Raw genomic sequence first — 22,520 nt, forward strand, 5'->3', positions numbered from 1 at the left:
CCCAGTGTATACTGTACATGAGGATATCGTTTCATCAGGCCATTTATAGAAATGGACTGCATCTGTTCATTTTGAAAAAAAGATTGAGTTTTGTACCTAACTGCAGCATTCCAGGCATTTTTCCTTCCTTGTGACTGTTAGAATCAAGCTTTTGCTATGATAACAAGAGACAGATTTTAACACAGAAGTTACCATGCAATGTTTGTGCCTTTCTCTATGCAAATAACTCACTTTATTTTCAGTGGAATTATTTGCTTCAATTAGAGTTGCAGGATCAGACCCATCATATTGACCTTTATAAATCCCATCTACTGAAGAGCTTACTACTGTAAAAGCAGAACAGCCACCCAAATTTCACTGTTTTACTCCTTTATCTCTCTTATGTTGATAGCAAGATGAACCTGTTTATGAGCTTTCAATTTCGCAAGAACGTGGTGTAATTTGGCATAACTCTTCAGAGTTCTCATTTGAGTTGGTTCAGCTGTGTGTCTCACACATGCCCACTCAACTGTGAGTAAAATCCCAAATGTCAAAAGTCATAGATTTAGTTTTAAATATGAAAATAATGTAATGGAAGATTATTTTGATACATGTGGTGAAAAAAATCCTACTAAATTGTACAAGTCTAATTAGTGTTATTAGTTACTGACATAAATGCAGATTAGGATCTTTCTAAGGAAAGGACGGAATCTGATTTTTCTGCAATGTCCTTCTCGTGATTTAGTATTAAGTACAAGGGAAAATTATGTTAACTGTACATCTTGAAGATGGTCAGCATTATCACATGAAGATGAGAATACTAGCTTCTGACTGCAACATAGACTGTAAATAGTAGAAGCAGGGCATTCTCCTCCTTATATCCTAAGATCCCAGGGTTTTTTCCCCCATCGAAATTACTGGAAGCATTTTCACTGACTTCAGAGGGAAAGAGGACTGGTTCTGGTGACTGATTCAAAACCCAGTGAAGTCAATAGGAATATTTTCTTTCATTTCCACAGCATTTTGATTAGGCCCTTGGAGAGGACTAGCACTGATATCTGAAGCACTGTAAATTAATCAGATTGAATCTGCAAAATGTGTATATTCTGCCTAGAAGTAGACAAGTTCAGTACATACTATTACTCAGTTCTCTCAGGAGGTGAAAGCTATTTTATCTTTTCATCAAATATTATCTTCTATCTAAAATGTTTGTTTTACCTTAAACTAAATCCTCATCCTCAGAAATCTCAAACAGGGCATGGCTGATGTTCCCTTCCCTTTCCTTCCTCCTCTCCAGAAACAAGAACTTTTCTTTCTCTCCTTACCCGTCCTTATCTGATCTCTCTGGCCCTTAAACAGGTGCCATTGTAACCATCCTTATTACCATACACCCACGGTGGCAAAACTTGCTTTTTGCAGATAGTTTTCCACTTAATTCATGCTATTTCTGGTACTAACACATGTTGAAAGTTGTGTGTGTATAAAAGTCCTATGCTTAAGCTTTTTTACACAGTCTCTGCTCTCCTTGAAGAAACTTGACTGGTTCCCTGCTACAGCTAAGTGTCAGGGAGAAAGGAAAATATGTCCATGGAAGCAGGCTAAGGGCTAGATAATGCCAATCAGCACATTTTCAGCCAAGAGTCGCATTTTTTTGCAGGATCATTTAGGGTAATTTCGGACAGGATCATTCTTTTACATCTTAAACACTTGAGAATCAGAAAAAGCTGAAATTCAATGCCATAAAGAGAACACTTTCAGATGTGTTGTATGGGAATGACATTGTGAACACATATAACTGTATTTTACTTAGATCCAGTGCAGCCATTGGTCAACACAGTAATATATAGGCTTCCAAACATTAAAAATACAGGACCATCCAGTATTCATCTACTACTTACTATGCTTTACACAACAAACCAAAAAAATAATAAGCTGTAACATTAGATATAGAGAGGTTGTCTTCTGAGCATAGAATGGGCATATTGTTCAACATCTGTTTTGTCTTCTGATATATTTCAATATTCAGTGCAACAGAAGATGATAGCTGCATGTGTTACTTTCACCTGTAAATTATCTGGCCTTCCTTATGCTGAAGGACTCGGACAACATACTTGCAAACATAGCTAACTGCTAGTTGTTTCAGAGAAATCCATGAGGTAAAGTATACTTGAAAAGGTAGGAAGATGGTCTGATGGACAGAACAAAGGCTCACAAATTAGCGTTTATTAATTCTTTTCTTGTTGCCACCAGTGACTTAGTGTGTCGCCTGGGGCAAATCTCTTATCTGCTCCATACCGTAATCCCTGCATTTGCAAAATAATATTAGCCAAAAGGAATCTCATTAAACACAATTAATGTTAGTAAAGTGTTTTGAGAACATCATACAAAAGGTGCTATAAATGCACAATCTGTCATCATATTGTACTGTTTCAGGATCCTTTGACCCACTCCTGAAACACATCCCGCTGACATAAAATGCAACATAAAGCCACACAGAAAGAATGCACTTAGGAAATAGAGCTAGAAGTGACACCTACCCAACATATTACTTTCCCAAAGCAATTATGATTTCAGATATGCAGACAAACTGTAAATATCCTTGATGAAATTTGTTGAGGACATAATGCACTTTCTATGCAGAGAGTATCCTTACTGTTTTAAAGCATTGGCTCGGGTTTTGATTCACTAGATTATCAGCAAGACTGAGCCAACAACTGGCTCACCTTTGTGATTTCTTATCCAAGTACTGATCCTGCTCTTGTTTAGTGTGAGTTCTGATGAGATCACTTCCTTAGATGACACAGCTGCAGGCTGCTTAACTATTCTCAATTTTTATAGGTAGAAACAGAACACTTAGTACTATTTGTAATTGAAAGCAGATTCAGTTGATAATATTTCATGAGAAGACTTTTTGGCCTGTGGTCCACAGAATTACCAATCAGTACGGATGTTCTGGGACACAGTTGTCCCCAGGATGCACCTCCTGTCACCTTGTTGCTTAGCTTGAGGCCGTGTAGTTGTTGTGTACTTACTTGCTCAGAGATTAAGCAGGAGTAAGCACTCGTTTCTGTGTTTGTCCTAACAACTAACTTCTGACTTGTTAACTCAGAACAGTAAAAGAAGTAGAGTAAATATAAATATACAATTGCATTTGAACTGTATAGGAGATATGATTTGGGCACTGTTGTCATCGTGTTGTTATCTGTCTACTTTTGGTCATCTGTCTAAAGTACATCTGAAAAACACTGCGTTTTTGTAGCACTTTATACATGTATGATATACCAAAGTACTCAGAAGGTGAATGCAAAGGTTCTAATCTACTAAAAATCTTGGAAACAATTTATATTCTGGCTTTCCAGCAGAGACAGTTGTGAGAGTTGTTGCTGGGCTTGTTTCCAGCAGGCTTCTCCTGTTTTACTATGGACTTCCTGTTTATCATCAGAGCTACTGTTTGTAGATTGATTTGTTCATGAACAACAGCATTTGTTCAAGGGGACCAATTGTTTCAGATTCAAAATGTCACAATCCTACTTTTACTGGAACTACGTCATGCTTTCTCACTTTGCCATTCACTTATTCAGGTTTGCTTTTGCCTTTTGTGGTGAATTCTCAGATATTTCAAATATGGGATATATATTCGAACATTTATGGGGGGTTAGATTTCTGGATTTTCTTTGTCAGTTTTATGAAAGAACTTCCATAAATCTTCATCCAGAAAAGGTATATTTGGAATGGACTGTGTGTGCCTCACAAGAATTCTCAGTGCTTAGCAAGATGGAGTCCATGCTTCCCACCAAATTTTTTTTTTTTTCAGATTTTCAGATGTGTTCAGTCTCTTTCCTCTGCTCTTCCACTTGTGTCCATCCTTCATCTAAGCCATTCTCTGTCTCCTGTTTTCCCACTGCCTTCCTTTTCACTCCTTTCTCTGTGCTCCTTCTTTGCCACCTCACTCTTGTTGGCTCCATTTTCCCGAATGCATTCCACTTTATCTTTCTCCCGTCTCAACCACAACCTGTTCTTTCTCTTGAGCCCTAATTAAGAATGTAGGTGATATCCTGTTTATTCACACTCAGTCTCTAGTGCTGCCCAACATACATTGTGAAGCTTCCATGTCTCCATGTAATGTTTGGTTACACTCTGTTTCTTCTTACCCAACATATCTGGGTCACAGCATATATTCAGGGTCATATCTTATTACTTCAGTTATAGCAATAAAGCTTTTCTATCATTTTAACTATTGTTAGCCTTATGGACTTAAGCCACAAACTGAGCTTGATTCTGTTTCTGTATTTGTATTGTTAGTAATATTGTCTATTACAGTTCTGCTAGAGAGGTAGTCAGATGCATTAGTGTGATCCCAACAGCAGTAAAGAAATTACAAGAATGTATGTAGGTATAATTTTGCCTGCTTACATGTGTATGTGTATATGCATATATAAACATATGGATATGGGGACAATTATATGGAGGCACTATTTTTTTCTAGTGATGATACACAAATTGGAAGGAAAGAAACCTGGCTTTGGAGCAGGAGTAGTGAAAAAGAATTATGCTTACTCTGAATGACAACCTGAGAAAATACACTTGCAATGCTTCTGCATAATTTTTTACATTTAAAAATTAGAACTATAATTTTAAAGTTTTGCCTTGTATTTTCCCAGTCTCAGAGCCCTATATAGTACCATACGTCAGAAAACTCACACAGTTCCTTCCAGCAGCCTCTAATAATACCTTTAAACTAGAAATTAACCACATTAGGGAAATAAAATGATCAAGATGCTAGCAGTTAGCCTACTAGGCAAGGTGAACCTCTGATCTGATATATTATTGCAGTTCAATTGTTCCCACATCTCAGAGCTGTGGGAGAGATCATTTATCAAATGTGGACTACGTGTTTTCAGAAGATGCACTTAGCTTTTTTCTTGACTTCTTGGCTAACCTGCTTAAGTCAAAGAATCATTATTGTTTGTCATTTTGTTATAGAGTGTCTGTCCTTTTTCAGTTATATGTAATAACAAACTGTGCTGGGCCTCAGATTTTATCGCAATGTTTAAAGGTGGTTCATAGTAGAAGTTTATCTCATGTAGTAACAGATATTCCACAGGTTCTTTATTATGATTGAAACTCTCTGTAATGTTCAGGAGCACTCAGACTTTTTAAAGGGATTATGAGGTAGGATCCAAATTGCTGTTCTCTTGTGGTTTTGCACGAACATTGAGAGTGACCGAGAACACAGCTGGATAAGAAACACACAGTCTGCATTAAAAGAATCCCGGCACTCACAGGTTTAGTCATATTCTCCAATATTAGGTTGCAGTAGCAGTTAAGAGTCTTCTCCAGAATCCCTGTCCAGCTTCTCCCCTCAATTTAGTTTCCCCAAGGAGCACAGACTTCACCCGCAAAGAACAGGTTTCCTACTGGAAAAACAGTTACTGAAACTGTCACATACTGTTGACTAAATTAGTCACTGTTCATAGCTCAGCAACTTCAAATTTTCTTTGCATTAACTGTTGACATTCACACATCAAGGCCTTTTAACTAAATGTGTATGTCAGCAGATAAACTGAAAGTTTAACATTGGGGAAGGTTACATTTTACTTAACATGGGCCATTAATTTGTTAGGACGGCCCATCTTTGATAGCATTAGAAGTGCATCAGCCCTACCAAAGGCACTGCTGTTCATTGTTCATGCTTTCCAATTACTTCAGAATGATTGTACTTCTTTTTGTACACAACTAACATTTTATTTCCAGAACACGTTAACCATTATTAATTTTGTATCTGTACAGACTCTTAATGTGACAGAAGAAAAATTTGTGTTGGATACACTAGCTGGATGCATGGAATATAAACCCTTATTGGATGTTGTAGTCAATGCCTTTTTTGTTCAGGATGGGAGATACTGCCTGATTTCTGAGCGTAATCTCTATATAGGTAAGTTTATTTTAAAACACCAAATGTGTTTACCACAAAAATTTAAAAAATGTTATTTTACCAGTGTAGGTCGTATATTACATTTGAAGCATTGTCGTTGTGCCCAGTGCAGTATGAAATACAGGATCTTTTCCAATGGCCTTATGATGTAAAGCCTAAATCCTGAAATTGTTATTTAATCTGGACTCTTGCAGCTGTTAACAGAATTTTACCTAAGAAAATTCTGCAGAATATTCTTGCAGATTAGGTAACATGCAGAAGGAAAATAGCATTGGTGATTAGAAGAAGTATCTTGGAAGTTTAACCATCACTTTAAAAAATGTTCTTCAGTGATTTCCCTTTTTTCCCTTCTATGCAACCTAGTACCTCTGCCAGATATGAAACTGTCTAACAAAGCTCTGCCTGCTGAGGAGCACTGCATGTCTCAGTATGAGGATGCGATTGTCTCTATCTGTACATGGATTTCTTTGTTACTGATGATCACAATGACATAAATAGATTTCTGTCTGTCTCCACAAGTGAGGTCAATTATTTTCCTTTCATTAGTTACTTGGTTAGAATCAGTTACAATACAACTCTATCTGGTAGTGTGAGCTAGTTAATCAGAGTAGTTACTACTCCCAAAGTTATTTCAGGCATTGAGAGGTACATTAAAAAGTAATTTAAAAAATATTTTTATGCTATGCATTTAATACACATATACCGAGGTTGATTTATTAAGTCCTTAGATAAACTGGAATCACAAATTCACTAGCATTGGTTCTCTAAGTCAGATATGTTCTGAAGCTTTGTGGGTACTTTGAAAAGTCCAGTCAATTTAATTCAAAGTGGTTATCTAATATAAATATATCTACATTTTATGTTTTAAAAGCTATTAATTTTTTATGGCAATTCTGGTTGCCTCTGTCACAATCTAGAAAGGTATAGAAATCTAAATCAAATAAGAAACGAAAAGGAACCTAAACTGTCAAGGATGAAATTAATAGTATATTGAGTTTATTCTAAATGGTAATGCTTCATTGTCTCCATTTCTCCAAAGCCATGTTTTTCAGTGTCTGGGGCACATAAATTATACCTTTAAGCTGAGTGTTGCTATAATTGGATTGTCAGGACTGGTCCACTCAAAAGCCTCCATTAATCATAGGCAGAGGGTAGACCCCGGAAAATTTTCCTTTATCAACAAGTTGAGAGTCTAAGGTCATTGGCTTACATTTTTTTAAGCTGCTTGTGATTCCCTTTGCCAAGCTGCATTGACACTTAAATTATCAAAGCTGCTTATAAAGGCTGTTGCTACGTGTGAGCAGATCTGAATTTAATAAAGCTTGTAGGAGATAAATGTATATTCTGCTAAGACTGCTTAAATATGTTGCTATGCTAAAGCACAAGATTGAAGCCTAACGGTACACTGAGTTGGCTGCAGCACATTGGTCAGAATTTACTGATTTTATCTTTACTGTTTGGTGGCAGCTAAAATACTGCAGTACAAGTGAAGCCTGATTGATCAAAGTGAATATGATCAAATGAAAGCTGATACAGGAGCTCATGAACTTTACAGGTCTGCAAAAATCTCTCAGCACTGGCTGTGCCTCTTCCTGTATTGAACTGCATACTTGCCAGAGGGGGGTGCAAGAATCAGGTTTGGATTTCCCAGAGAAATTCACAATTTAAAAACTTGGTTTTATTCTAATTCAGAATAAAAACACTTTCTGCAAACACTTTCTGCAAAATGGTCACTTGCAAAAAAAAAAAAAAAGAATACTAGAAATATGAAATTTTATGTTTAAATTTTTAATGTATAATATTATGTATAATAAACTGTGATTTTGCAACAGAAGAGCTATCCTCTCTGAAAACATTAAAAACAGAGTATGTTGAGAAATTCACTATCAAAACTTTCTTTTATGTCTCCTGTTCACATTGAATTTTCTCACAGTAAGCTTGCTTACACTGAAAAGTTTGGTTACACTAAAAAAGTGCTGTTTCCAGCAATGTAATACTGCCAGAAACTTTTTCAGTCATGTCTCTCAGGATCCATCTGACTCCTATTGTCCTTGGCTTGTTGCCAGACTAACACAGAATTTCACAGATGGAATATGCAGATATTTGTTGTATAATCTGGTATTACTACCCAAAGATACAAGCCGCCCTTTTTCTCATCACTGGCTACTCATTCTCACCCCTATGTCACATCTTCTCTTGAGTTAAATCTTGTGTTTAGCAGCCATCCAGTGAACTGATCAAGAAAATGCTTCAGGTTAAAATTCATAATCTGTTTTAACTTGGCTATGTGGGTGACTGTACTTGCCCAAGAGAAGAAACACCAGGAAGTAAAAGGAGGGGATGAGAACAAGCAATTAGGGGTTGACAGAACTGCTTTTTTTAGTGGTGATGTAAGCATAACAAAATGACTGTGAAATCATGGCAAGATCTTACCTTCGGCCTTACAGGATTCCAAACACTGCTATGGTAGATCTCCCAGTTTTGCAAACAGATATTTGCAGGCATCAAAAGGACCTCTATGAATGACTGCAGACAACTACAATTGTTTTACATTTGTTGTGTAAGTGGTTAGATCCTCAGCTGTTTGAATTCCATAAAGTTGTGTAGATTTGCACTAGTTTGGATCTGACTCACAAAAGAGGTAACTAATCTATATGAACCATAGCACAGAGTCATGGTGCTAATAATGAACATAGGGTTAACATTATAACTTCATATTACAATTTCTTATTTTCAAACATTATATTGCCCAGTTAGATAAACAATATTGTAGATCATTTAAAATTAATGTAACAGTCTAAATCTCAGAGTATGCTGAGGATAGGATATAGGTTTATTAGAACTTCCTGCTGCATTTTAAATTTATGTATCTTTTGATAGTTATTTGTTATCTGGCTACTTTTCAACTAGAAGAGCTTGGTCTTCAGCGTTTCAGCAGAATTGTAAAATCTCTGGACACTGCAAAAATGCAAAAGGTAATGAATGTACAAAACATTTTTTAAAAATAATTAATGATCTGTTCATTGTGTTTAATTAATCGGCTTACTTTTCTCAACTTTCAGGATAATTTAAATTGAGAACTTCATGTTATTTTCTGTTTAAATTCAGAAATTAAATTAGTATTTTGTTATTACAAAACCCTACAATTTCTATACTTATGCAGTGACTATCTCATATTCACTCAAAGATCAATTTTAAATGTATTTTATATAATCTGAGAAGGTAGAATAATCACATGATTTACAGTTCACGTGATTTACAGTTGTCCCTCTAATTTCCATATTCACTCTTGGCTCTGCTTCTTTCTTTGAATTTAGGCAGGAGAAGAATTTTTTTCCATACACAATGAATCTATTGAAACTGCTGATTAGTGTTCTTTTTACCCTGAACAACCCACTACCACTTCCATGATCAAGCCTATTGTCCTTCCATCACCTTTTCTCCTTCCTAAAAAACAATTGCTCGTTTAGAGCTATGCATGTACCAATTACCCCCTTAGAACATACCTGCAATTGACCACACCATTGCTTCCAAATAGAAAGCATGGCAACAAAGTTCTGCCTGCCTTTTCCTCTCTGGAGTCACAAATTTGGGTTTCACTCTGCTACTTGTTTGCTAATTTTCATGAAATTTGAAGAAATATAAATATCTTCTGCGTCTCTTTCAAGATGGTTGAAAGTGCTGATTATCTTAAAAGCTACGTTGTAAAGAAGGGCAGAGGGATAAACTGAGTGGCAATGCTTTTTCATAAGCCCTGTTTTCTTAGGAAAATAGGCTAAAAATTAAATTATTGGTGACACAGCATATGTAAACTTTGATCATCCAGATGTTTCAAAGCATAGTCCAAACACCACGTTTGAATAACAAATGTGGAATTCAAGAAATAGGCAAATTTTAGTACTTAATACTCAAAAGGCTAAGGTTTATCCTTATACGGGTTACTTTGAATGTTCATGTGGATGCCAGTGTCTCTGTAATGAGTATAGTTGCTTTGTAAAGAGAGTAGGTTAGGTTGTCTGCGTAATGTTTTTAGAAACACTTTGTTTTGATGAGCTTACTATGGAATGGTTTTTATTAATTCCATTCAGAGACAAAAAAGATGTATTTCATTAACTGTTAGAAAGAACAGAGAAGTGGCTGGAAGAATTATCATAATCTGGTAGACAGACAAATCACTTTGTCTAAAATGCTCTTCCAGCCCCTTCTTTGGTAAACATCTTAGACACAAGCCACTGGATTGGATGCATCTTGAGGTCATTCAGCTAGCAACACAATTTTCCCACTTCATGCCATTTATCTCTTGTTGATTCCATTCACCTAGCTTTATATGGCTTAAGCATCAGTGCCCTGATGTTCTGTTTCAGATAATTTCTTCTTCCTTGTCTGGAATAACTCTTTTCTGATAGGGAAGTGCTGCATTGTGCAATGGTCTGCACCTGCTACTTTTTTTCCTGTAGATGTAACTTTGTTTGCTTAAGTATCTTACCAGATCCTCATCACCATGGTACCTAGGTTTTCTTCTCTTGCATTAGAAGAGGTTCTTTGTCTCCAAAGTGATGGTAGATTATATTAATGCACCTGCAGCAGAAGATTTAGAAGCAGTATTTGGTCCCCCCAGCAACAGAGACAAAAACAGCAGAAGGCAAATCTGCAGCCTTAGTAACAGAAGTTGTCAGAAATTCGGGATTCTCCTTCAGGATGCTGACCTGTAGATTTTGCCTGATGACTATTGTGTTTGAGTTCGGTTGAGATGCAGAAAAATTACTCACCTATATTTACTTAGAATTGATTTACTTTAATTAAAAAATAAATTTTGCTGCACATCACGGGCTAAATGGAATTTTCTTAATCATGCAGATAAACTACTCAAATGAGTAGTCTTCATGAAATTAAATGGACTATTCGGTTGAATGAGATCAACTTGTGTGAGCAGACCTTTCTTTTAAAGGACTGCATGATGGCATCCACTCAAAGTCAGTGTTTCCCTGTGATATATTCATTTAGGCAGAAAATCCAGGCAGAATAATAATACTACCTCACTAACACATGTTCATCTACTTGAACAGAAAATCATAAGCTCTCATTCTGTAATGTTAAGGACACATGCAAAAATTCCTTATGGTTGTATAATTACAGAACCATAGGATAAACCCCAATTTTGTAACTTCAGTGTGATTGTTCTTCTAAGAGCCGAGATATGCAGTGCTAGCTCAAGCCTATTTTTCTGTTCTATTATTCATACATGTTATTCTTTTATATTCATTGTAAAATGTGTTTGTATGTTAGAGAAAATACACTGTTGAAATAAAAAGTTGAAGTAAACAGCTTCATAATTTCATAATTGCAAAATAACTAGCATTTTCTTTCTAGCATTCAAGAACCTGTTTTGTTCTGTTTCATGTTCTGATTGTTTCTAACACCAGTAATGTCCTTTATAAAGAAATTCTGAGATCCGCAAAGGAAAATCACTATATAAGAACTGGTTGTTGTAATTGCTATTATGATGAGGTAGAAATAGTAGGACAAGATCAGCCTCATGGTGGACATGGGGATAAAAAATGTCCAAGTTGGGTCATACAATGGCAGAAGGACCTGAGACCATGCTGGTATGCTTTTCTCTACACCTTTATCCTCAAAACTGAGTTGCTGATTACAATTTATTCATAGGAAAGCCTTCTTAAGAGCTTCTTGCCTTCCCCTTCATTTCTCTGGTGCAGCTGAAAGGTACAATCCTACAAGTAGTTGAGCTGGCACAGCTGAAGAACTAAACTACTATAAGTAGTTTAATAAGAGGGAAAGACTCAGCAGATGAAGAGAGGAGTGGACAGGAACCTCCTTGATTGCATTTCCTACTACAGCTAATAGTTGTGGGTGTGTACAGCCAAAATAATAGCATTCTCAGGGAAACAGAATCTGCTGTTTCTTGCAGTTACTTCCTTAAGAGTCAAAAGCTTATGTTGTCAATATAAGGACTACAGCTCTGCAAACGACTACACGGATGTAAAGATAATACCAGATGAGGAAACTTTCCATTTTTTATTTGCTTTTTAGAAATCTGTACAATCCCACTGTGTAAAAATACATTAAGGATATTAGCAGGGCACGTTCACATTCTCAAAAGCAAGGTATTAATTCAGCCCACCTGGAAAAATGCATTAGAAAACAGTCTTTAATTATACACACTTGTCTTACTGCAGCCAGAGTACATTAGAATAGTAAAAATGTGTACAATTCATTTCTGGTGTAATTTCACCACTTCTAGAAGGGAAATAAATCTTGGTTATCATGCTCTGTGAGTAGTGAAACTCTTGGAACGTTCAAGAGAGAGCAGTAAGCAGAATAATGCTGTTACCAAAATGACTGTCCAGTGACTTCTCTAACGAGGCAGATGCTGGTAACATCCAAACAGAAATCTGTGAGAACTTCAAGCCACATTTTGCTGCTATAAAACTGTTGATATTGGGGTTGCCACCTGTGTCACTTGTGGCCAGAGACAAAACAGAAATATATAGGATTTTTCCTAGCAATTCATTTCAGAAAACACAAAAGTTTCTATTGTTAAGAAATGAAATGTACTATGGCTTCATGGGTCTTACTCTGCCCACATTCGCCATGTGTGGTATGGATCATCAAAATCAAGATTGTGGACTTAGCCCAGGCAGACTCTGGTCAGAAATGACGCCTGGTAATGCTTCATTGCCATTTGCAAGTGTTCACAGTGCATCTTTTCAGATAGCAACATCACAGTGTTAACCATTCTCTGCACCTCATAGGAGTACATCATGGCATTTATCAATCACATAATTACCCATTTGTCTTAATACAGTGTGAAATGTTAACAACCAGTACATAACTGGTCTTGCAGTAGGAGGCCTCAAGGGGTGATAGCCAGCTGTTAAATACAACAGCTAGAAATCACTAAGTGCGTGCCTTTATTATAGTTTCATCTCCCTTGAAGAGGTAGTTGAGTTGCAAGTACTTTGTAAAAGATAGTTACAGCAAATATTTAGAAGACTAGATGGAGATCAGTCAGTCAGGGAGAGCTGAAACAACAGTTCAGAGGCTTCGTTTCACGTGGCAATGTAGTAAACAGCTGACTGAAGCCCCTGAGGACAGACTAGGCTATAAAAGAGGAATACTGAGGGCACAGAGAGGGAGGAGTTCAGCGTAATGAAAGCTAGTGAAGGAAAACTGGAGAATTTACAAATCATCACCTGCAGTATTTCTACATCAGCTGCTTCTGCGAGCTCTAAATATCTAGAAATTTGAAACCAGCTTCACCCATCAGGGTCTGTCTCATTTCAAGAATATCAGCTCATATTCAATCCACCACTGTATACACACTTGCTTACATGGGTTTAAAACCGCATTTTTTATAAACTTTGTGTATAGTCAGGGCCTTCTATAAGGTAAGAAGAGTACTTTGGCAGGGGACATGTTCACTGGATCTATAATCATATACAGCTGGGATACCTGGTAGTAAAATTTTGTTACAACTGGTAGAAGTAGTGTATATACAGTGCATCAGTTCTGGAGAGTATGAACTCTGTCTACACTTCTAGCATTTTATTTATACATTGCATAAGTACAAATTACTATGTTAGGTGAAAAAGGTAATCCAACATGCATGCACTGCAGAGAAAGATCCTCCTTAAGGAGAATGAATGAGTTTCCAGACCAATGGGATGAAATGCATCCCTTACCATATACTTAGCAAACTCCACTGAATCTGGAAGCACCAAAAAGCCAACTTCTTCACAGTTCAACACTTAGTTTATAGTCATGCTTTTAGGGATGAAATGTCTTCTTTCAGATGGTGTGTTGATATGTCAGCATCTGCAATTTTGGGGAAGAGGAGTAGTTTCTAGACAAGAATGAGAATCCAAGGGGGTAATATTCATTTAGTCCTTCAGTTGTTGATCAGTCTTTTGACTCTACCAAAAGCACAATAGATTAAAATAAGACTAAATTTACAGCTTTATTCCTTGGAAATGGTCACATCAAGACTATACATTTCAAGTAGCAGGCTTTCTACACCTGCTGAACATCTGCAGCAAACACCTTGAGTCAAATCTGAATTGTTTATAGCCAAATTATTCACTAAGCTGTGAGCCACCTTGGGCCTGGCACCACATGTGAATTAAGAAGCTCTCCAAAACTAAAAACTCAATGCAAAGACCTGTATGGCTCTGTGGAAACCAACCCAAGATGGGGCTGATGCCAAGTCTGAACTAATAAGCTCTGGAGTCTCCATTTGAAGCTTGTCAAGTGACTGCACACTGCTTTCCAGTATGTCTCACAATGTCAATATTATTTAGTGTGTTTTTTTCTATTACTGGGATTTATTTCAGCGTGATACTTGCTTGTACTTTCATTTCCAAGAATTTTAATGGAAAAGTTCAGATTCAAGTTTGGAATTTATATTGCTGTAAATGATACACGCCAGATCTGAGTGCTATTTTTCAAGAGTCTGTTTCAAAAGGCTGTTTGAGCAGTTCAAGTTTTAAAGAAAGACTCTTGACCTGGTGAACTCCAGTGGGAAACAAAAGTTGCTATTTCTCCAGCACATAGAGCGCTGCAGTGTGTAAGTGTGCCAAATTTCAGTTTTCTAGTTTAATGGGTATATGCCAATTAATTATATTTCAATAAAAGAAGAAACCATATTGTATTGCAGTTACTGTAGTTCTCAGCAGGTCTCCCTGCCTAAATCCCAGGGAGCTGAAAGCAATTTAAGTAATTTAGGTGCCGTGCCAGGCCTGAGATGTTTCTGGACACCATGGATGATCTCACTATAGATAATCAGGAGTTGATTGTGGGTATATTAGACTGTGAAACTCTATTGTATAATTATACTAAAATCAGTGTGTTGCAGTAGTAATTACTTTGATTTTGAATAAAAACTTCTGTTTCATGATGTTTGAAACAAATTAAAGATGCATCAACACATCCCCATGTTGTAGTCCCTAGAGGCCACTAAAAATATTTTAGTATCTATTAGTGTTTCACAACATAGGGCTGAAAGACATGGGGCTGTCCTAACGGAATTAAGAACCTACACATAGCGAGCACCTGTGATTATAGTTACAGGGTACAATACAAGCAAGTTCTTCAGCAGTGTTTATAGTAAAAGCAACTATCTTTTTGTAGTCTTATGTACATCACACTTTCAGTAGTCATATTTAAAAGAAATCACTTATTATTAGTTTCTTAGATTCTTCTTCAATGCCTTGTATTTGAACACATGGATAAAAGATGAATGGAGTCAGTTCTACGATTCACTGTATGTAAAAGAGAACTGGATTGATCCACTGCTAAGGTAAGCAGTACTTAAGTAGCCTGTGGCTACCTCAAAGTTGAAAAGCTGAGGAAAGCTTCCCCTGAAAGTTCAATTTGCTGTTCAAGTGTCTCTCCTATTGAAGTCTCTAGGAACACTTCTTGTCTTGATGAGACTATAGTAATCCTTTTACTTACCCAAAGGGTCTCTCATAGAAAAGTCCTTTCGCAGCTGTTTTTAAGTTTGTTTCTCAGTGCCCCTGAATAGATCAAACATTATACTCTGAAGAAAAAAAAACCAAAACCAAAATCCTAGAAGGTTCAAATTACCTTACAGATTTAGACTTGTGCCTCATAAGTCACTTCAACATCTGTATGACATTAAGCGTATGAAAAAACATGTTTGACTTCCCTGAGTTTGGCTTTATGCATAGACTTGTTTATGCTGATGGTCATAAAATCCCTTCTGAGCGCATCAGATAAGCATGTAAACAAGTCTTTTAAAATTATTGTTTATTTACACGAGTGCAGCATCGTTTAACAGTTTAAATGCTCTGAGGTGCCAGGTGTGTCCACACATTGGTTAGGTGGTGATACAGTAGCATGACTACCCTTGCCAAACTGGAACATTTTCATGTGGAGAAACAGCAGCTCTGCAGCCTATTGTGCCACTTTTTCACTCTCATTTTCACCCAGGACACATAAATTAGCGCTTGCATTGGCACACCTATGTGGCTGCAATCACACATCCTCCTCACTGCAGTATAGATTAACCCAGATGATGGCAAACACTGTTAGACTAAAATATGTTACAACATCAGCTGAAAAAGAGTTTGCATCTAGTTCTAACTGTCATATCAAAGTCAGTAGAATTAATTCTTTCATACTATGTAGATTATGCCAAATTAGCAAATGTATAGATTTGGCTTGCAACACTCCAAATTCCACTCAGTTCTACAGGAACTGCAGGGATATATTTGAAGTCAGAAGTTGACTCAATGCATTCCACTGTAGTAATTCTAATTCTAACATATGCTTAGAATAGTATAAAGATACAGATAGAGATGTATAGATGGAGGTATACACATATATCCACACACTTTTTATATGTACATATGCATGCAGGCAGATGCTTAATCTATGGCTTGTTTCATTAACACTAAGCTTATTGGAGCTGTCTTTCGCAGTCAATTACATTCAATGTAATGAACACATGTTTTGCCTAGAAGTAGTAAATGTAAGTTGTACGAGAATGCTGAAGGCCATATTCGGTTACTGGGTTTGAAACTTCCTTCAGTGGGCTGAGGATGCATTGATCAGTTTAATCAGTTCAGTAACTGAAATTCTTTTAAATATGCCTTTGTATTCCTCTTTCTAATGTCAATGAGGTTAATATAAACAGTTCTATTTATTTTAATGGTGCTGCATTACTTGCAGAAGTTACTTGCAAGCTTCAGCCCACAATGCCATTACTAGCTAAGGTGACAGTAAAGAAGTTACGGTAAATTTGCATTGTCAGCTGCTTTTTAAGTTCTGGGAAAGGTCCATTGCATGTGTAATACTTAAGGATAGAACACATATAGAGGAGGGATAACTGACATGAGGCTGTCACCATCCTTAGCCCTGTGATAACCTGTTTGTGCCTTACCTTGAATTCCACACCTTCCTGTCATGCCTTGGAAGAAGTCTGAACCTTCATACAAGCCAAAATCCAAACACAGAGAAATCAAAATCATCTTGACTGCCCCACAGGGTTCATTTGCTAACTCACCAAACTCCTTATATCTTTCTAATTTTTTATTAGAACTGCCTGTGCTATGAGATGGATTTATCTGAGCTCTGTCAGTAGGTAAAAGCGGCAATACTCAGGCCACTGTTCATAGTTTCTTCAGCTAAGTAAGTTAAGCGTGCACTTAGCTTATGACAGCTGCTTTGCTGAGTCATAGTCTGGTCCTGCTGTGAAACAAACTGGTGACATAGTTGCTTTTTCAGTAAAAACTGGCTATTTCTCTGCTAGTAGTCTGAATGGACAAGCATCTATTCAGGTGAAGTAACAAAGTCCAACTAAATCATGAGTACAAATTCATAGGTCAATTTTATTAAAATCGAATGGCTGAAAGCATTACAGAATTTGCACCAATGCCAACCTCGTATACTGCATGTAAGTTTGTATCAAAGAAAAAAATGAAATAAAATTGAAAAATCTGTTTTTATTTGAAGGTGGCAGCCAAAAGTACAGCAACTGATTGAACAGCTCACAGATAAATTAAGTAATCGTACTACCACTGTCAAGACTTCGACGGTCACTCAGCCAAAGGAATTTAATTTGACTGTACCCAAACCACGTGCCATTCCTATGCCTCTGCCAATACCGGTGCTGGAAAAAAGGCCACCTGTGAGTTTTTTTGTGCTTTGAGAGATACTACATTTTATGTATGCTTGTGCACAAAATCATAGTAGGGGAGTTAATAGTCTCTTTCAAAATAACTGTAGAAAATCTACAACCTTTGACAAGTCAACAAGGATTTCTGTAATATTCTGTGTTACTGAAGGTCAGATTTCTAAAACAAACCAGACTAATTCTTTTCATTTCAGTGAATGTTGTGTAAGAAAATTGTAAGCCAAACAAAGGAAAGGGAAAAGGTTGGTTCCTGTAGCTGTTTTGTGACTTTTAGAGATAGAACTATACAATGGGTACAAATTGATTTCAGCATTGATACAGGTGTTTCTGGTAGTCCTTGGATTTGTAAGATGTTTGCTTTGGATAATGCACTGAAGCTGGTAAGAAAAGAACATTCAAATGACAAATTTTTATAAACTTAGACAGATTTTTTGTAGACAAACTCTCATTAAAATAAATGGCAAAGCAATTTCACTAGAGATGAGATGGACTCTAGGTTTGCAGCTCCTCCTTGAGGGTGGAATTTTATTCCTATTTTTATTAATGTTGAATCTGTAAAATTAAGGTTTTTCAGTTTAAATTTATTGCTCACATATAAATGAGACTAGATTTATCTTTGAAATGCTACGCTTTTGTTTTACTCATTGCCTAAGATTGTGATTCAGTTACATGGGTACAAATAGGAGATTTAGAATTGGTTTTAAGTTAGCTCACAGGGGTAAGGCAAACAGGATTTGGGATCAAGCTGCTATGACTAACTTAATAAAGACTCCAGAATCATCTATATTTAAATGCAGTGGGAAGTGAGCTTGGAAGTCATAGTTTTGGGCATTATCTGCCACCTTGTATTAGCACTTCAGGTTTTAAATAATACATGTGTTGAATGCTCTTTGAAACCATTTACATCTTAGGATGGCAGAGTAATTTAATGGTAGTGTGTTATACAGTTAATGGGATTTTACATTGAAACAGCTTAATACCAGGCGCTGAAAAACTGCATTTAATAACTACTTAATCAGTATAGGAATGAGTCATATTGCTGTCATTTTAGTACCTTTATGCTGTGCAGCCCCTCTTAGAATAAATTTGCTTTAATGCGGATGCATTTACTGAAGTTCATTTGTGGTGTTAGGTTTATACTAAGTTTGGTTTACATTCTGGCCAAGTCTGCAAATTTAAAAGCTTGTACGAACCTAAAACCATTAGCGTAGTAGTGACATATGTTGTGCTCATTTCTGTACCTATCTCAGCAAATTAAGTTTTGCTTTAATTTGCCATATTGTTGCCAGTATCCCTATTTTAGATCCTGAAATGAATAGAGACTGAAAAGACAGCCCAGATGGCAAGAAAGAGTAAAGTCAGAGCAGGCCATAGTTTTGGCTACAGTATGGTGGAGAGTTGTATGTAATTGAGAGGAATGCATGGAAATAAACTCTTCCAGATTATGTCCCATAATCTGCTGCAGAAATGTTCTCATCTATTTTCTCACAAAGTTGTTAGTTTTGTGAGATATCCATTTTTTCTCATGCATCTGTCAAAGAATTGTCGTGTGGCATATTAGCAGGGACTATTGTAGTCATAATAGCTATAGGCATAGTTACTGCTCGACTTTGATACAGCTGTATGAATTCATATGGAGGCGTCTGGATTTTGAGCAATGACTACTGATAAGTTATTGCATCCCTATAGTGAAATTAGTTCATTCTGATTAATTGGATTATTATTTTAGGTATTTTTGCTAGGTTGCATTATATTCTATAGTAAAGATAAAATGCAAAGTAAGATGAGAAGTATCACATACATTGAGTTCAGGAGCTGGGATGGCACTGCTGTCCTGTACACTGAATACATGCTTCCTTTGCAGGGGAGGACTGGAGATGTGAGTTGTTGCAGAAGGCAGGGTAGTTGTCTTAGTCATCTCTATTGAAATGGGACTCTCCACTCACCTTGGAAAGTTGCATTGGAGTAACATAGGCCTAGAAGGTTAGGATAATCATTCATCGTCATGAACATTAATCGTCATAAACATTCATCAGAAGTGGAGGACACTAAGTTAAAAGGAAAAAACACTTTAATTTTGAAATTTCATAATGAAACTTTTCACTCTAAATATTTGGTCTAAAGAATATAAATTCTTCTCTTCACTGTCCTTTGCAGACAAGCACATGGATGCACACACAAGCATGCACATATGCATACACACATTCAAAAATACAATTCTACAAAGAAAAATGAGTGCTTTAGCTTAAAGTTTGCAAAAGAATCAAATGGAGACAGGTGCTTAGACCTGCTAACAAGCAAAATTATTTGGACAAATTTCACTTTTAATGTCACCACTGTACTAGAATAATAAGATTATGCAATTATTTTAATTTCAGATGTTCTGTAAACCAATAATGTAGTTAAAAAATAAAAAGGCTGCACTGAGATATTATTGTAACACCATTCAGCCAAATTTAGTGCATTTTTTAGATATTTTCCTTATTATTTCAGCTGTGCTTTATGAATGGAGTTGCTTGATTGTTTAAAATAATTAAATGGGTGAATTAATTTGGCCAATACAGAGGATTTTGTTTGCAAATATATAGACCCAACAATATATTTATCTTTATGATCTCATGTATAAAAATAGAAGCTCTTAATACAATAGCATTGCATTAGCCTGCCCTTGTCCATCTTATGACAGTAACTTTAAAGGAATAGAAGAGTGATGACTACCAAAGTTCACGTGATTATTCATTTTGTTCTTCCTTAAACTTCTTGTGGTACCTACTCCCTAAATAAACCTCTGGTAAAAGGATATCCAGAAAGCATAAGTAAGCCTGACCACTGGCTGGAGAGGAAAAGCAAGGTTGGTGTCTCTTACTCCCAGCCCCCCTTTTTTTAACATTAGGATTAAGTAGGTACAATCTGGCCTTTTTGATCTCTCTCTGTTGCTGGAATTTACAATTTACTTACAGTTACTTATTCATCCTCTTCCGGCAACTGGGTAATTGCTGCATTGTCTGTCTGTCTGTCTGTCTGATTGGTACTCATCATTGTGATATCTGAGGGCTAAATTACAAGGCTAAGATCATTTTGAAACAGAACTGATTGAAAAGTCTGCTCCTTAAATTACTTGGAATAAGCATAGCAGTTTCTGAGGAGAGATTTTCAGCTTACACTGGCAGATGAGTACAGTTTTGCAGGTAAAGTGCATGACTAGGAAGAAGAGTGAAATAAACTGATACTCACTGCCTGTGCAACCCTTTGCAAATCCTCTGGGCTTTAAATTCTCCATCCATAAAAGCATAATAAAAATTCTTAGATACTGCTGGGAAATACTTTCAGTTCTACTTCACTTAAAAAGCTCACAAAAATACTTCAGCACTCTCGCCAGTGTATTAATTGCTAGCTGCTTCTGTTTGTGCATTTGTTTTGCCTGTAGATAATGATGTCAAATAGCAAAGACAGTGGAAAGTACATCAGATTCATGAGTTTTTCTAAGCATAGCTCTTTATATAGTCCAATAAAGCTAGATGGGATCCCCATGTTCCCTAAACTGACCTCCACTATACCTATTATAGATTTTTCTCATTAATTCTTGAATTAATTCTGTAACTTCTAATTGAGCTAGAACATTTTTAGCAAGATAAATATTTAAGCAGATGTCCAGTAAACTGGCGACTATCTCACCCACATAGGCAGGAGACATCCAATCTTTTCAGAGTTTTTATTTGCTCAAGCAAATATTGAAATGCCCCAGAAGTTTCAGCCCAACTCAAGACCATGAAGTCCCCAGTCTCCTGTTGAATCCATATGACAGCCAGACGATGTCTTGTCTGGCCATTGTATCTGTAGCCCTTTCTGACATGCGAATGCTTTTCCAACTCTTTGAGTAATGCTAGGAGGGCCCTCTCAGTCCTCTACCTCAAACATTTCATCTACACCTCCAACGGTATTCCCTTACAAGGAATTCCCTACAGGCTGAGAGTTGGGGTTGTTCAGCCTGGAGAAGAGAAGGCTCCAGGGAGACCTTACAGCAGCCTTCCAGTGCCTGAAGGGGCCTACAGGAAAGATGGGGAGGGACTGGTTACAAGGGCATGGAGTGACAGGACAAGGGGGAATGGGTTTAAGCTAAAGGAGGGTAGATTTATATTAGATGTTAGAAAGAAATTCTTCCCTGTGAGGGTGGTGAGGCACTGGAACAGGTTGCCCAGAGAAGTTGTGGATGCCCCATCCCGGGAAGTGTTCAAACCCAGGTTGGATGGGGCTTTGGTCTAGTGGAGGGTGTCCCTGCCCATGGCAGGGTGGTTGGAACTAGATGGTCTTTGAGGTCCCTTCCAACCCAAACCATTCTATGATTCTATGATTCTATGATGTTAGGACAGCCATAGCAGACCAGAACAAAGGCCCATTTTGCCCAGTGTATTTTCTCCAGTAGTGGCCAAACACAGATGTCCAGGAAGACTACAGGAACAGGGCAAACACAGCTGCTTGCTTTCTCCAACTGCCTTCTCAGTCTCCCACCATTTCATCTCAAAGACTTCCTTAGTTACAATGATGTTCCCAGGTATTTAATACATTTCAAAGGATTTCTCTTCCCCAAACTTCTTGGGAGTATCTGTAAGTTGTTGCTACTACCACACACTGTACCAAAGAGCTCCAGAGCTGAACTTTATTCAGCTGCCCTATCTGGCTGTCAGTGCCGTGAAGATGAAGTTTATGAGATGCCAAACAGAACTTTTCCCCTTTGGCAACTTCTTTTTCGCATATAAGGGGAAAAATCCTATAGGGAGAAAAATCCTATAGGGCCTATAGGATTTATTATTTCTTCAGCTTTTCTTGTACTAGTTTCAGATTTTTCTTTCTTTCTGGTCTTTTGTCCAGGGGTTATATTACATTGGACAGGACTGAAAAGCCTGGGTAGTCCCAGCTAGTTGGAATCTGTCC

The 22,520-nt window shown here is 37.0% G+C and overlaps 1 protein-coding gene across 8 annotated transcripts in view; it reads left to right on the plus strand.

Annotated features, from left to right (window-relative positions):
* Positions 1-22,520, plus strand: part of CFAP99 (cilia and flagella associated protein 99) — a 58,768-nt gene that overhangs the window by 9,217 nt on the left and 27,031 nt on the right. For 6 of the 8 annotated variants that reach the window (XM_054825286.1, XM_054825287.1, XM_054825288.1 and 3 more), the window contains 4 exons: positions 5,770-5,914; positions 8,795-8,889; positions 15,118-15,230; positions 17,408-17,582. In XM_054825286.1, coding sequence (XP_054681261.1) covers positions 5,770-5,914; positions 8,795-8,889; positions 15,118-15,230; positions 17,408-17,582 — 528 coding nt within the window. Of the gene's footprint in view, positions 1-391; positions 511-5,769; positions 5,915-8,794; positions 8,890-15,117; positions 15,231-17,407; positions 17,583-22,520 lie in introns of all 8 variants that reach the window. The other 2 variants (XM_054825294.1, XM_054825291.1) reach the window with 1 other exon arrangement.

Source organism: Grus americana, chromosome 4 (genome assembly GCF_028858705.1).
Source record: "Grus americana isolate bGruAme1 chromosome 4, bGruAme1.mat, whole genome shotgun sequence".
In the NCBI taxonomy this organism is placed as follows: Eukaryota; Metazoa; Chordata; class Aves; order Gruiformes; family Gruidae; genus Grus; species Grus americana.